General features: G+C 49.4%; 1 protein-coding gene across 2 annotated transcripts in view; it reads left to right on the plus strand.

Moving 5' to 3' along the window:
• Window positions 1-15,279, plus strand: part of SPTLC3 (serine palmitoyltransferase long chain base subunit 3) — a 638,325-nt gene that overhangs the window by 305,801 nt on the left and 317,245 nt on the right. For both annotated transcript variants that reach the window (XM_085612694.1, XM_085612695.1), the window contains exon 6: window positions 11,775-11,868. In XM_085612694.1, the coding sequence (XP_085468820.1) occupies window positions 11,775-11,868 (94 nt within the window). The remainder of the gene's footprint in view (window positions 1-11,774; window positions 11,869-15,279) is intronic.

Genomic DNA, 15,279 nt, shown 5'->3' on the forward strand with positions numbered 1-15,279 from the left:
GCTCGTCAAATGGTAGTAGTGTGGAATCCAGGTACAGGTTCCCCATCACTTTCAGTCCTGCCTCCACCCAATCCTCTAGCCCTGCCCAGTACTCTCCTTGTGGCAGATAGCAAAGCAGCGTGATGGGTATATCTGGAGAATAGGGGGTCTTGACGCCTACTCGTCTCAGGTACCTAGCCCAACAGCGCACTACCACCTTGGTTTCCATTGTGTCGTCAGACATGTTCCGCCGGACACGCAGCAGGATTTTAGCGAGGGTTGCAGTATTTGGCGTGGCCAGGTACCGCTCCCATCCCGGGGCGCGATCCGCCACGAACCACTGGATCAGCCAGTACAGTTGTGCATCAATGTAGTAGCCCTCAAAGTTGGGGACTGCTAGTCCCCCCTCTGCTGTGGAGCACTACTCTCCTACATCCCGCCTCCCCAGAGGAAGGATGTGATTGCTGAGTCCAGATCTTTGAATGTTGCTCGTGAAATACACACTGGGAGGGCTCCAAAGTAGTACAATAGGCGCGGAAGTGCTATTATCTTCAGAACGGCTATCTGCCCAGCCACAGACAATGGTAGCGTCCCCCAAACATCCATTGCAGTCTTCACTGCTCTAATCGCTCTACCCACATTGCCTTCTAGTAAATCTGCCTGCCCGTGGTATATTTTGAGGTATTGTAGGCAACCAGGCTCCCAGGTCAGGTGCTCCAGTTCAGGTGGTGGGGGGGGTGTTGGGCAGCAGAGGGGATAAACTAGATTTTCGCCAGTTAACTTTGAGGCCAGACACAGAGCCAAATCAGACCAGCATGTTCCTTGCTCCTCTCAATTCGTCTGCAGTATTGCTGAGTAATAGTAAGAGGTCATCCGCGTACAAGGCTATAATGTGCTGCTTCGCTCCTACCCCCAGGCCACTAAAGTCCTGTCCGCTCCTGGCCCTGCCCGCCAGGGACTCCATGGCCAGTGCAAACAGGAGCCGGGAAAGAGGGCGTCCCTGCCTCTACCTCTTTCCACTCCCTGCCTGGGTGAGATGGTCTTACCAGTGCGTACTCGGGCCATGGGGTACGTGTACAGCAGCCGTACCCACGCCTGTAAACCTTCCCCCAGACCCTGCTTAGCAAGGACTTCATAGAGATACGGCCACTCCAGGCTGTCAAAGGCCTTCTCAATGTCCACTGCAAACACTGCTGCCTCCCGCTTGTCGTACCTGTCAGAGCTCATTACAGCCAGGAGTCGTCTGATGTTTATGGCCATGTTCTGCCCTGGGATGAACCCTGCCTGATCTGTGTGGACCAGCGCTGGCATATGGGGGAGAAGACGCATCGCGAGGATTTTGCTCAGAATTTTGTAATCCATGTTCAACATGATAGTGGTCTGTATGCCATGCGGTCGTGCGGTTCTTTCCCAGGCTTGGGCACTGGTGCAATAAGGGACTCCCTAGTGCTCTCCGGGAGCACGCCCTCTTCCCGGGCCTCCTGGTACATTGTGACCAGTCGGGGTGTCAACTCTTCCGAATAGGTTGCGTAGAACTCCGCTGGCAGGCTGTCTGTACCTGGGGTTTTATTCCTTGCCATACCCCTAATGGCGACTCGCACCTCTCGTTGTGTAACATCCATTCCCAGCTCCTCCGCATCCTCTGGAGTCAGCCGTGCCATCCGCAGGTCTGCGAGGTATTCCTGTGCATCTGTGGGATCATCATCTCGCGATTTCCTGTATAAGTTTGTGTAATAAAGGGCAAAGACTTCATTGGTCGCTGCCTGCGTGTATTGCCTGACCCCTTCCTCAGCCACAATTTCAACGAAGAGTGAGCTCCTACCCAACGGGTTTGCCAGCCACGCCAGGAGTGACCCCGATTTGTCCCGCTCAGCATGCTTGCGCTCTAAATATTTCTTGTAGTCAAAGCATCTAAGCCTCTCTGTCTGCTTTGCCACTTCCTCCTTGGCCTCTAAAAGTGCCTGCTGAAGCTCCGTGTACCCTGGCCTTCTACATTCTGGCCCTCTAAGGGTTGCCTCTGTCCCTGCTACTTCTCCCAGGAGGACACGCCTAACCCCCGTGGTGCGCGTTATGTACTTGCCCCTCAGGACCACTTTGAAGGCGTCCCACCCTGCATTCGTTGAAGAGGCCGTCCCCGCATTGGCGGCAAATTAGTGCACTATTTCTCCCCTGATCTCTTCCCAGAAGACCTGGTCCTCCAGGGTATCCGGACGGAGCCGCCAAGTGGGGATCGCTGACAGAGGGTGTCCCCATTTCAAGGACAGGACGAGTGGGTTGTGAACGGATATTGTTCGTGCGAGGTATTCCGTGGCCATAACCTGGCGTTGTGTGTCTACTGAGCTTAGGAAGGCGTCTAATCGCACATGCACCTCATGGACGGCTGGGAAGTAGGATTAGTCTCTATCTTGGGGGCGTAAGGTCCTCCAGGCGTCTATCAGTCCCTAGCTCTGTCTCCAAGTAGTGAATGCGTGTGAGACGCGCACTGCTTGGGAGTTTCGAAGTGGTGGAAGGGATGGGTTTAGGTGTATATCGTCCACACTGTTAAAGTCGCCCCCTATTAGGATAGTGCCCGTTAGGTAATGCGTGAGCACTGATTCAGCCTCACGAAAAGGGCTGCCTGTTCTACATTAGGGGCATGGATGCTAATTTTTAATACTTATGTCCCAGCCCTCTAGTCTTCCCTTTATGGCTACAAAGCGACCCTCCGGATCTACCACAGAATCTGTCAATTGAAATGGGACCCCCGCCTGTATCCATATTAGCACCCCTACGCATAAGCTGATGCTTATCAGCCATTAGGGTATGTTATTAAGCACCAACCACCTCCCTCCATAGGCTGTGCCGCCTGTTTGCTCTTCCCTCTCAATCCCACATGGCTTCCTGCGTGCTGTAACTCAAGGTGTCCCTCCGCACGTCTCAACATCAAACACTTCCCCCAACTCACACTCCCCAGGATAGGCAGGAAAACACCCCCCATTCAAACTACAATAAGAAGGTCCTCCAGTGACTACTTGCAGCTCGGTCAGTAAATTACAAGGGGAAAGGCTGCTCAATCGCTGCTCTCCCAGTCTCTGCAGCCGCCTCCTAGTTCCATTGTCCCAACGGAACCCCCACGCTGCCCCCCCACCAACAGTCCCTGTACCTCACTGCTGCATCAGGGCGTCTTGCTCTATTCCAGACCTGCTCTCGTGAAGACCCCCGGTCTCCTCAGCTAGGTGATGTCTTCCTCCGTCTGTGGTGTTACCTCTGGGAGCACCACGCTCGGAGTCTCAGATTTGCTGGATCCCTGTTCTGAGCCGCAGTCCACTGCTGTCTCGCTGCCCTCAGGGGGTATGTGACTTCTCTCCTTGCCACTGAGCAGCGCCACCACCTGCATTGCGTTCTGACGTTCGAGCTGTGCCTTTTCCTGTGTCGGTGCTAGGTTCTCTCTCACAGTCTGCCGACTCCTAGACCGTTTCCGCCTCCTCCTCTCTCTTAGCGGCGCCATCTCTTCGTGTTTCTCTAGCCAGTTGGCAGCCTCCTGTGAGGTCTTGAAAAACTCCGTGCCTTTTGGTGTGGTGACTTGTAGTGTTGCCGGGTATTGTGCTGCATATATGTAGTTTAGTTGCCGCAGCCTCTGCTTCACTTCTCGATAAGACCCTCTTTGCTGTTGAACTTCTCTGGAGAAGTCTGGGAAGAATTTTACCACTGAGTTGTCCACCTCTGTCTCTTTTGAGGCCCGCTTGAGTAAGGATGTGGTCCCTATCTCTAAAGTGGAGCAATTTCGCTTTCACCACTCACGGCGGTGCTCCAGGTATGGGTGGTTTAGCCGGGACTTGGTGTGCCCGCTCCAGGGCGAAGAAGTTTGAGAGGCCTTTCGGCGCCACCTCCTCTCGCAGCCACTTCTCCAGGTAGACTAGCATATTACAGCCTTCTTTTTTCTCCGGCAGGTCGATGATTCTGAGGTTGCTCCTTCGCGACCTGTTTTCAGCGTCTTCGGCTTGGGATTCCAATGTTCTTACTTTCGCCTCGAGCACTTCTAGGCGCTGCTTCATGGCTACCATGTCTGGCAGTGTGTCAGAGAGTTGGCCCTCTGTTGGCTTGACGCGGTCCACCAATTTTTTGTGGTCCTCTGAGTAGGCCCAGATCCAGGCCCAAAGATTCTATTTTAGTTTCCAGTCGCTCACTAGATGATTTGATAGCCTGTAGTATGTCCTGCAACGTGGGGTCTCCAGGGTTTTCTGCCTGCGGTTGGGCCGTCTCCCTCTCCTCCATTGACCTATCCGTTGGGCCCTCTTCCCTGTCCTTCTTCTTGGGGACCTTCCCCATGATGCCTTCTCGTTCAGTGGTGCTTCAGGTACCGTGTGTGCTCCCAGGGGGTCCCAGATCAGCCATATCCGCCTTTGTCACAGATTCCCCCCTCTATTCGCTCACCCCCTCAGGTACGCCTTGTATCCCCAATGCGCTCCGTGGTCTCCCCGCCTGATAGGGGGTTCAAGGCTACGTGATGTATAGGCCCTGCTTACCCAATGCGTTCATGCACGCTTAGCTCTTGGCCCAATGGCCCTGCGTTCTCCCGGCTGGACCTCCACAGGTGCACTGGCTGCGATTGGGGGGAAGGGATCCCTTCCCTTGACCTGTTCAATGGACGGGGGCTCTGGTACTCAGGTTGTCCCTGCAGTAGCTATATTAGGCCCACTCGCTTGTGTCATACGGCACAACCGGAGCAGGTAGTACTCCCTCTTAGGCCCCAGCTCCTAGACTGGAGCTCTTTGCGAGTCGGCTCGGCTGGGGGAGGTCCGGTTATCCTGCCTCTTCCCCAGCTATCCTACGTTGGGGCCTTGCCCTTCCCTGGGCCCATCCGCCTGCTGGTCTGGCACCGCGGGGCCCACTTGCCTGATTCTGGCCTAACACTCGGGCCCACGACCCTGCGTCGCGTTCCTGTAGGCCTTAGTGCCCCAGCCGCTGCTCGCTGTGCTTCCACCCGTGGGGGCAGGTCTCCTCAGAGGCGCCGGTTGTCCTCCTCAGGCCTCGCGCTATGGCCTTCTGTCTCGGGCCTCTGGAGGACTATCAGGTCTTAAGTATCACAGTCCGGGTCTCCCTCTTCCGTCCCCCCGCCTGGTTGCATCCGTTCACTCCCGTCCTCCAGTGTACCAAGGGGGCTCTGTACCTTTTGCCTTCTGGCTGCCTGGCACTGCTCACACTCCTCTCCACCTGATGTTGCCGCTTCCCTCTCACCTTGTAGGGCCAGTTCTGTGCTGTCAGGCAGACGTCTCAGCTTTTCTCACCCCCGTCAATCATTGCACCCAGGCTTGCCAGGTGTGAACTCAATCAAGCCCACGGCGGCTCCCGCTCTGCCCCTCCAGCATAGCTTCGGGGGGAGTCTCTGAGCCCAATCCAGATCTATAAGTGGTGCGGGGGAGAGGGGGGGCACTTGCCACTGCCAGCTGTCGCGGCTCAGTTGTGGTTATCCTCCCGGCCCGATCCCCTCTCACTGGGTGCCGCAATCTTGGCTCGCCTCGTGGCTGCAATCTGTATCCTCCTTTTGACCGATTTCGTCCGTGGTTTCTGTTTATGTAGGACGTGCCGATTCCCTTGCACAACTGTGGGGGTGCACCGTGGGGGCTTTATTCCCTTCTCAGGGCGTCAGGATGGCTTCAGATGGCGGCAGGCCGACCGGAGATCGCAAGTTTGCTGCTCACTCCATTGGCGCCATGCCCCCGGTTAGGCATTATCATGGTAGAATGAGAGGAAATAGCTTTGGAACTACCCAACATCCCTCCTCATCCTATTCCTCCTGTCCTGCGCCACCTGGAAAGAAGACAAGCTTGATTTCCCCATTCCCATTCGGTGCCTGTGGGAGGGCAGGTGTCCTGTTTTCTACCGGCCTTGAAGGCCATTACTTTCAACCAGTGGGTGTTTCAAATCCTGGAACAAGGTTAAACGCTTTCCTTTCTTCAGGCAGCACCTCCTGTTCCCCCTCCACCCTCTGCCTTCCCTCCTGACCACCTGGCCATACTGCAGAAATATGGGGCAACACTCTTGCGGACAGGAGTTGTGGAACTAGTGGCAGGGAAAGGGTCAGTGTTGTTAGGCACTTTACTTCTTGGTGCCCATGAAGGACGGCAGTCTGCGCTGATCCTTAACCTCGGGGATCTGAACAACTACTTCTAGAAGGAAAAGTTCAAGATGCTGACTCTAGCCCAATTGTTGCTGGCGTTGGAGCTTAGGGACTCGATGGTGTCACACAACTTGCAGGATGCATGTTCCCACACCCCTATCCTGTGGTCGCACCGGAAGGATACTTGCTATTTGTGGTGGGTTTGACGCACTACCAATTGGTACTTCCCTTTGGCTTAACATTGGCACCTCCAGTCTTCATGAAGGTGATGACGGGGTTGCGATCCATCTCAGAAGGTCAGGCATACCTATTTTCCCAGTCCTGGATTAAAGCCAGTTCACCAGAGGTGTTATCGTGCTATCTGCAGTCAACAGCCTCCCTGCTGTTTGACCTGGGCTTTTCCATCAACAAGCCCAAATCTTACCTGTGATCCTCCCAATGACTCCAGTTAATAGGATTGGTACTGGACACCACCCTTTTCCGTGCCTTTCCCCCATCTCTGAGGATCACCAGCATCCAAAAAATGGTCCCATTGTTCTGGCAAAGCATAAGAGTCCCAGTTCTAAGGGTCCGCCGATTCCTAGGCCTACTACCTTCCTCCATTCTCCTAGTCAAGCACGCCTGTTGGCACATGAGATCCCTGCAGTGGTACCTCCACACATAGTGGCTGCTCTACTGGGGGGACCTATCAGACTTCATCGTAATCTCCTACAGTGATGCAACAATGTGGGTTGATGGAGGAACGAGGTGAACCTGACCTGCAGGATGGTCTTTACTCCCCCCTCTGACTGTGACTATAGTAGTGATGGATGCTTCCACCTAGGGCAGGCCATCCAGAGGCCTCTGATTTCCAGAAGAACAGGTTCTGCACATCGACCTGTTGGAACTTTGGGCAATTGGGCTGGCACTCAAGGCTTTACTTCTCTCTAACCAAGATCAGTCCATCCAGATCTTGACGGACAACACAACAGTGATGTGGTACATCAACAAGCAAAGAGTACAAGTGTTGAGACTTTGGTCTTGGGCACACCTCAGAGGAATCAGGCTCACCAGCAGTCACTTAGCAGGGTCTCCGAATGCCAGAACCAGTGTTATCTTGCTAACAACGAGTGTACTGGAGGTAGTCCAGGACATCTTTTCCCAGTGGGGCACTCCTTGGGTGTCTGGGGCGCGTTTCAGTTGAGGTGAAACGTTCAGCTGCACTATCTGTTGCCCCCCAGACCTGTGATTCCTCTGCTTCTGAGGAAAATCAACCAAGACAGAGCCTAAGTTAGTCTGATTGCCCTGAATTGGTCCAGGAGAGTGTGCTATGCAGAACTTCTGCACATGTCCCCCTCTGTGTCTGCCATTTAGGCCAAACCTTCTCTCCCAGTTGGAGGAAATGGTTCTCCTCCTCAGTCTTCACACCCTCCACCTTCATGCTTGGAAATTGAACGGGACAACTGAGTTCCTTTCTGCTGCCACCAGAGATGGTAGACGTCATCTTGCTGGCACATCACCCCTCCACCAAGTCTGTTTACTATAGTAGATGGAGCACTTTGTCAAATGGTGCGCGGACAACAATGTGGACCCTTTGCAGGCCAAGTTGTCACAGGTCCCGCTGTATGCACTCACCCTTGCTCAAAGGGGGTTGTGTGATAGACCTAGTCAAGGGGTATTTGGCTGTGCTGTGTGCATCCCTCCATTTGCTGGACCAGCCTTCCCCTTGCATGTCTCCATTGTAATGTGTTTTTTAAAAGGGTTGAAAAATATAGGCCTCATTTGTTGTGTTCCAGTGGGACCTTAATTGGGTTTAACTCTTATTATGGGTAGTCCGTTTCAGCCCCTGCAAAGGTATCCCTTGAGAATGTTTTTTGGTGGCTATTACTTCAGCCTAATGTTTCAGCGTGTTACCAGCTCTGAGCTTTTGCCCCCCTTTCCCATATTTTTACCATAAGTTAGTATTGCGGACCAGGGCTGCTGCCCTACCAGAAATGGTGCCCCACCCCCCTTCCACCTAGGTAAATCCTTCAGACTCCCAACCTTTTACACTCCACCTCATCCCTCTAAGGAGGAGGAGCAATTGCATCAGTTGGATCCTAGGCGGGTGGTTAACTAATATCTGGATCGCACCAAGTGCATACTAAAGTATATAAAAAGTGGTGGATTGAATACTTAAATTAATCTCAGCCACTGGAAATTACTAGGGCATCATCCTAATTGTTAGACTTGGCACCATTGGCGTGGGTCTCCCCTGTATTTTTTGCCTTTGCCTCCTGTGTTTTTGCTGGGTGTTGGACTCCGTTTTGCTGGTCTAGATGCTTTGGGCACTTTGCCACTGCTGTTCAGTGCCAAAGTGCAAGTGCTCCCTTTGTAAATTGTGTTATAGATTGGTGATTCCATGATTGGCATTTTTGGTTTACTAGTCAGACCCTAGTACAGTGCACTGTGTGTGCCCAGGGCCTGTAAATCAAATGCTGCTAGTGGGCTGCAGCACTAATTGTGCTACCCACAGAAGCAGCCTGTAAAATGCAACTCTGGCCTGCCATGGCAGAGCCTGTGTGCAGTCTGGTTCTGCAATGTCGACTTGGCAAGTGTACCCTTTTTCCAGTCCCTAACCTTCCATTTTCTTACATATTAGTCACTCCTAATGTAGACCCAAGGTACCCCTGTGGGCAGGATGCAGTGTATATGAAAGGTAGGACATGCTCTGGTGTGTGTGCCATGTCCTGGTAATGAATTACTGCCAATTTCGTTTTTCACTATTGCAAGGCTACCTGCTCCCATAGGATAGAATGGGCAGTTTGTTTATAACATCTTCGAAACATAACTACCCCTGGGAACTAGGGAGGAAAATAAAGTTTAGTATTCCTGAACTCAGAATGTTAAAATGCATCTTTTTGTGAGGTTGATTTCTACATTCTGTATTTGAAAATACCACTTTTAGAAAGTAGGTATTTTCTTGCCTAACCATCCCGTGTGCCTCTGCTAGGTTTGTGTATTTCATGTCTGGCTTTGGATGACAGGGGCTGGGGAGTAGCAGAGGCTCCAGAGAGTCTAATGAGTAAGGGCTGGGCCAAGTAGACCTGGGCTGCATTTAGAGTAGGGCGAGGAGATTTCCTTTTCACCTGAATGGGCCTGGTCTGCCTTCAACAATGCTGTCTCCACCTCCTGACAGGAGCTGAACCAGTGAGGACAGAACTGCTTTACAGGCACTCTCTGCCTCCAGAGAACAAATGAGTTTGTGTATAAAAAGAGGGGCCCAGACCCCAGACTCTTGCATCACTTCTGGGTAATCAAGAGGAACCTTTGCCGGAGAAGCTGAGGAGTAATACTGTCCCTGTGCTGTTTGCTGTCTGGGGTTGGCCTGCAGTGGCTACTTGCTGCCAAGGAAATGAGAAAAGGACTTTGCTGTTTGCTTTGTCACCTGGTTGAAGAAAGATCTCCAAGGGCTTGAAACTGAGCTTGCCTCCTGTTCTGAAGTCTCAGGGACACAAAGACTTCACCACCAGCTCCCCTGACCTTCCTTGCTGGGAGTTCTGACCTGCAAGAGGTGCCTGCTGTTGTTTTGGACCTCTAGAGAACTGTTTTCTGCTGGGAGCTGAGAAATTGATGCAACATCGCAGAAGCGTGACGCATCCGTGCCTGTTTCTGCAGCATCACCAAGGAAACCATTGCAGCGCCTGCCGCGGCTCGAGAAATCACTGCACGCCGCATCGAGTGCAACGATCTCCGAAGTCCGAGATCACCGCACCGATTCTGACGCAATCCCTGCTGTGCGGCTACAAGAATCCACGCATCATCCCTGATTGTCGCATTGCATCGAGGCGCCAAGTCTGTTGCATTGTTGGTGGACACAGTAAGAAACTGACGCGTCACCTCCCCTTGCAGTAAGAAACCAACGCATCATCTCCTCTCCGGAAAGGAACCGGCGCATCGTCTCCTCTCCGGAAAGGAACGGACGCATCATCTCCTCCGGAAAGGAACCGACGCATCACCTCCCCTGCACTGCAGTAAGGAACCGACGCATCGCCTCCCCCGGAGCAACGAATCGACGCATCACCTTCCCTGAGTGTAAGGAACAGACGCATCACCTTCCCTGCGCCCCGTTTTTGTTGTTTGCGTGAAGCATCCAAGGTACTTTGTGTGAAAAGTCTCATCTGCATTTTGCTTTGAACTGAACTATTTCTACCATCTGAAAGTCATATTTTTTACTGTATTGTGGGTTTTTGTCGTATGGTCTTGTTTTGGTTTAGACAAAGATTACTTATTTTTCTAAACTGGTGTGGTGCCCATTTGTAGTATTTGCACTGTATTACTGTATGTGTTCACAAATACTTTACACACTGCCTCTGAGCTAAGCCTGTCTGCTTGTGCCAAGCTACCAAGGGGATGAGCAGGGGTTATTTTAGAAGTGTATCCCCCTTACCCTGACTAGAAGCAAGGGTCCCTATTTGGACAAAGATACCTACCTCTGCCAACTCGAGACCCCCATTTCTAACACTAATCGATCATAAGTTTGCACACCATGCCTCCTCATTGTGAACCCAGCTACTTGCAAATCAGTTTTGTTTTGTTGCATTTCCTTGACTAACCATCCATCAGTCCCCTCCAGGGGAAGGGTATTGCTCTTGAATCTATTCTGCAGGAGAGAAATATTCAGGTAGAAGTATCCATCAGATGAAAAAGTTACTTACCTGTTGTAACAATCTTTTTGGTGGATACTTTATCTACCTGCAGATTCTTCACCAACCCACCTGCCTCCCCGTTTGATGGATCTGTAATAGGGAAAGTTGAATGAGATCTCAATTTATATTTTGTTTACTCTGTCAGTGTCTGTCCGTCCGCTTGCCTTGAAGGCTGGGGGAAAAAATTATATAAACTGACGTGGTGCTCGGAAGGGGGTAAATTTGGAGGGCAGGGACAAAGTTGGGTGGTTTCTATATGGCTTTGTGACGTCACCTGACATCACTTCTGGCGTCATCCAAAGCAGCAGCTTCTACTGGTGATGTGACAGCACTGAAGTTTGCAGATCTAGTCTGATGTCTTGGGTTGTCCTATAGGTGAGGAATCCGCAGATAGAGGAGTATCCACCAGAAAGATCGTTAGTGCAGGCAATTAACTTTTTCGTTTGTGCATCCCTGTCTCCCAATTCAACTACTGCTGCTGTCATGTGGTCAAAGTGCCACTGTTTTGGAGTTATCACTTAAACATTGTCGCAGAAAGTAAGACCCATCATACGACTAGACAAATGGAGCACCATACATTGTCATTTTAGTCTGGTGGGAAACCACTGATGTGCGATTGGTTATTTATTTATTCATAATGCTGGCAGAACGTCGAGGTAAAAATGTTTTTAAAAAGCGTTAAGGTGTTTGTGTCATAAAGAAGGGGCAACATTATAACATTGAGACTCATTTTGTTGGTACTGTAGTACGTGGTCCACAGGTATGTAGTATGTATTTCGAGCATTCCAGGATTTTCTGTACATGCGGGGGCTCGTGGTCCTGGCTTTATAATAGCAGGAAAGAGGCAGAGTGCTTAGCAGATCATCTGTAATGGTTGAGCAACTCGTGCATGAAACTTGGAAACTGAGAGCTACCTGCAGACGATCATTGTTCCAGACACCAAATACTGTTTAAGCGAAAGCAAATGTTTGCCACAGGATTCCTTTCCTTCCTTTATCCTGATTATTGCTTCTTTTTAATTTCAACAGGGGTGTCTAATTTTAAGCGATGAGCTGAACCACACCTCACTTGTTCTTGGCGCCCGACTCTCTGGAGCTACTATTCGAGTTTTCAAACATAATAGTGAGTATAAGTATTTACATTTTATTTGGTGTAGAAGAAAGACCGTGTTATGGTGGCCCTTAGAAAATGGAAGTGCCTGCCGGTGTCTTAATGTCCGATAAGCTTCCCAGCCAAAAAGTATGTCGTACATGGACATTGGTCATGGAAAATGGACATGGACAAATGCATTGTTTGACAGTAACATAAACTGCTGCTGGTTGTACAATGACCACTAGATGGATCTAGAGAGAAGGTTGCCAGTTTTAGACACTGGCTCATGCTTGTTTTTCTACTGGATACCACTGTGTGTCCTCCTCTGCCTTCATCATATTTCTTTCTGGTTATCCACAATTGTGAGTTCTAATTCCACAACTAAACCTGCTTGCTCACTTGTAATGTGTACATTATTAGTATTGAACCCAGTGTTTTGTTTATAACAGACTGCATTCTACTGCCTGCACATCTGGTTTGATGTTGGCACCATTGACAGTGCTCCTTAGTTTGCATTCCTCTAGAAAGAAGAAGCTGGACTTCCCTGAATTTAGCATCCTCTCCACCATTTTCTCTTCTAGGTCCATAACTTATGTGACAAGCTCAGATGTACCCATCTTTAGCAATATACTTTGTCCACACAGTCATCAAAGTCAAGGCTATTAATGACAGAAATAGGTGTTGACCCGTTTAATTTAGTATCTTATGTAGTAATTGAAATCTGATGGATTACAATAAATTGGAAGCCAGAACTGCACATAGATCTTTGGCACCTCGTCAATGGCCTTATTAGATCTACGTGAAGCCTAAATGTCAATACTAGTTTCAATCTGTAATGAGTCAGGGTGAGACTTGTATATTGCCAATTCGAATCTCTTAAACATGAAGGAGCCTGAGTTTTATTATTTTTTTAATATATTTTTTTTTAAAGAGAATGAAACCTCTTTGCTTACAAATGGCTTTCATTAGGAACCTTCTCCTGCCAAAAGCCTTTGCACGTTAGATCTGCATACACTGTAGCAGACACCATGGTTTCCTGTTGTAATTTCCCATCACTAAAATTGAACGTGATCCTCCAGTGATGTAGAACAACCCATAATCTAGTTCACCGCTTGTTTGTGGATCCCTATTTAGTGGCAATCAAAGTAAAACAGATAATAATTTTTGTTACCCAATGATAAGACGAAAAATGGCTTTCTCATTTTGGAATTATGGATGAAAAATTTGTACAGGGTACTTTGCAGACTGGCGATTTGTAATTTTAAATTGTGAATTATGCATGTCAGTCTTGTCGGGAGCATTGGTTTTATAAAACGACTGCATGGCTTGTCTCTTCTGAGTATTATTGGTCATCAAAGGAGGTTACAGTGTGCTTTTTAAAAGAGTTTTAATCCATTAAATTGAGAAAACAAGATCATTTTCACAGGCATAAGCCATGGAGTGGGTTAAGTGGCGAATGCACCATCCTCTAAAGAATTAGTTATTGGCATTTGTATAGCGGGTACCATCTTTATAATGGCTTTATAGCACTTTCTCCATCTGAGCGCCCTTTTCATGCAGATCTGGGGCTGCCATCAGTTGAGTGTGTCTGTTTGTTGCTGACTAATTGTGTAGCGGTTAGAGACTTTGTTCAAACTTTAGTTCAGAAGAATTTTTTGTATTATCAATGTGAAATTAAATTCTCATTTTGAACCACTTGAGGGTTTGGTGGACCAAATAAATCTAGAAGAGGACGAAATCTGGAACATTCCCCAGGTTGTAGGCCCAATGGCTAGGGCCTGGGCCCCCCTGGCTATCCAGATTACTTCCATGACAATGGTTCACTCACTTAGGGCCTGTAATGGACGAACCATTTCAGATAATCCCCCAAGGCCCACTTTCAATAAACCAGGCAGGGAGGCCAGACTCGATTATATCTTTGTTCAAGCCAAGGAATGGAATAGAGTCCTCGACTTCCAAGTCATCCCAAGGGGGGAGAGCGACCATAACCCTCTTATACTGGATGTTTCCCTATCGGGTTTGAGCCCTTTAGATTTAGCGTCACCAGTTAATATGGAGCCATCAGGCGCGGCCATCCTTACAAATAACAAACGGAGAATTAAATGGAACAAACTGGTTTGCAATCACAAAGAATTATCCCGAGTTTATACTGTAGTGGCCTCTGCTTTAAACAATGTAGTAGAGACTCTAGAGCAGTATCCCCTCTCAAATTACTATGAAAAATTGGCCAGTGTTAATCAGGAATTATTTTCCATATTGTCTGGTTTGTTTAATCCAATTGTTCCCTGTAAAAAGAGATTGGTAAACCGGCCTAATTGGTATAACAAGACCTGTAGACTGGCCAAGAGTGATCTGCTCGATGCCATAAAGAAGAAAGTCTCAAAGGCTGATATCCAACACAAGAGACAGACTTACAGATCCCTGATACAACATGCTAAATTGGAGTGGGCTTCAGAAAATTGGGAAAATGTAACATCCGCTTTAAAATCTCGGAGATTTTGGTTGATCGTATCTACTGGCACAACCGAACCTCCTGCAATTGTTTAATACAACATTGCCCCAGAAGTCTGGGAAAATAATTTTAGCACTCTTTATAGGGGGCTAACATCTGCCTCGGCGGCCCCATTATATGCTGTACCTAGTCAGGCTCAAGTAAATTTTACGTTAAGCGAGATTCAGCTTGCAATTTCTCAGCTTCCAGTAGGCAAAGCACCAGGGCTGGACGGGGTACCAGGAGACTTGTATAATCATGAACCCAGAGTATGGGCACCTTATCTTACACTATTATTCAACGCTATCCTTGATGGTTTGCCTGTCCCTTTCACATGGCTTGGAGCCGAAGTTGTGCCTATTTTTAAAAAAGGGTCCCCCCTGCTTCCGGGAAACTACAGGCCTATTAGTTTAATAGATGTTGCCCAGAAGCTTTTCTCGAGGTTGATCTTGGATCGTATCATGGAATGGATTGAGACCTCTGAGATTCTGAGCAACTATCAGGCCGGCTTCCGTAAGAGCATTTCTACAACTGACCAGATCTTCAGACTGTGTATGCTCTTCTGGAAAACAGTAAAGATAGAGGGTAGCTCCCTCTACACAGTCTTTGTAGATTTGCGTGCGGCTTTTGACTTAGTTCCCCGCACAAAACTATGGACTGTGTTACAAGATCTAGGCCTTCCAGGCCCACTTTTGCACATACTAGTTCGCCTCCACACTAGCAACTATGCAAGGGTAAGATGTGGTAGAGATGGTAGCCTTTCAGCCAGATTCCCCGTCGATAGAGGGGTAAGGCAGGGTTGTGTCCTGGCACCCACGTTGTTTTGTCTATATGTAAATGGCCTTATCTCCCACCTAAATGACGTACCTAATAGAGATGCTCCACGGCTCGCGGGCTCTGGCATCTCTGCCATCATGTTCGCCGACGACACGTTGCTCCTAGCTAAGACC

The sequence above is a fragment of the Triturus cristatus genome, chromosome 6 (assembly GCF_964204655.1).
Source record: "Triturus cristatus chromosome 6, aTriCri1.1, whole genome shotgun sequence".
Lineage (NCBI taxonomy): Eukaryota > Metazoa > Chordata > Amphibia > Caudata > Salamandridae > Triturus > Triturus cristatus.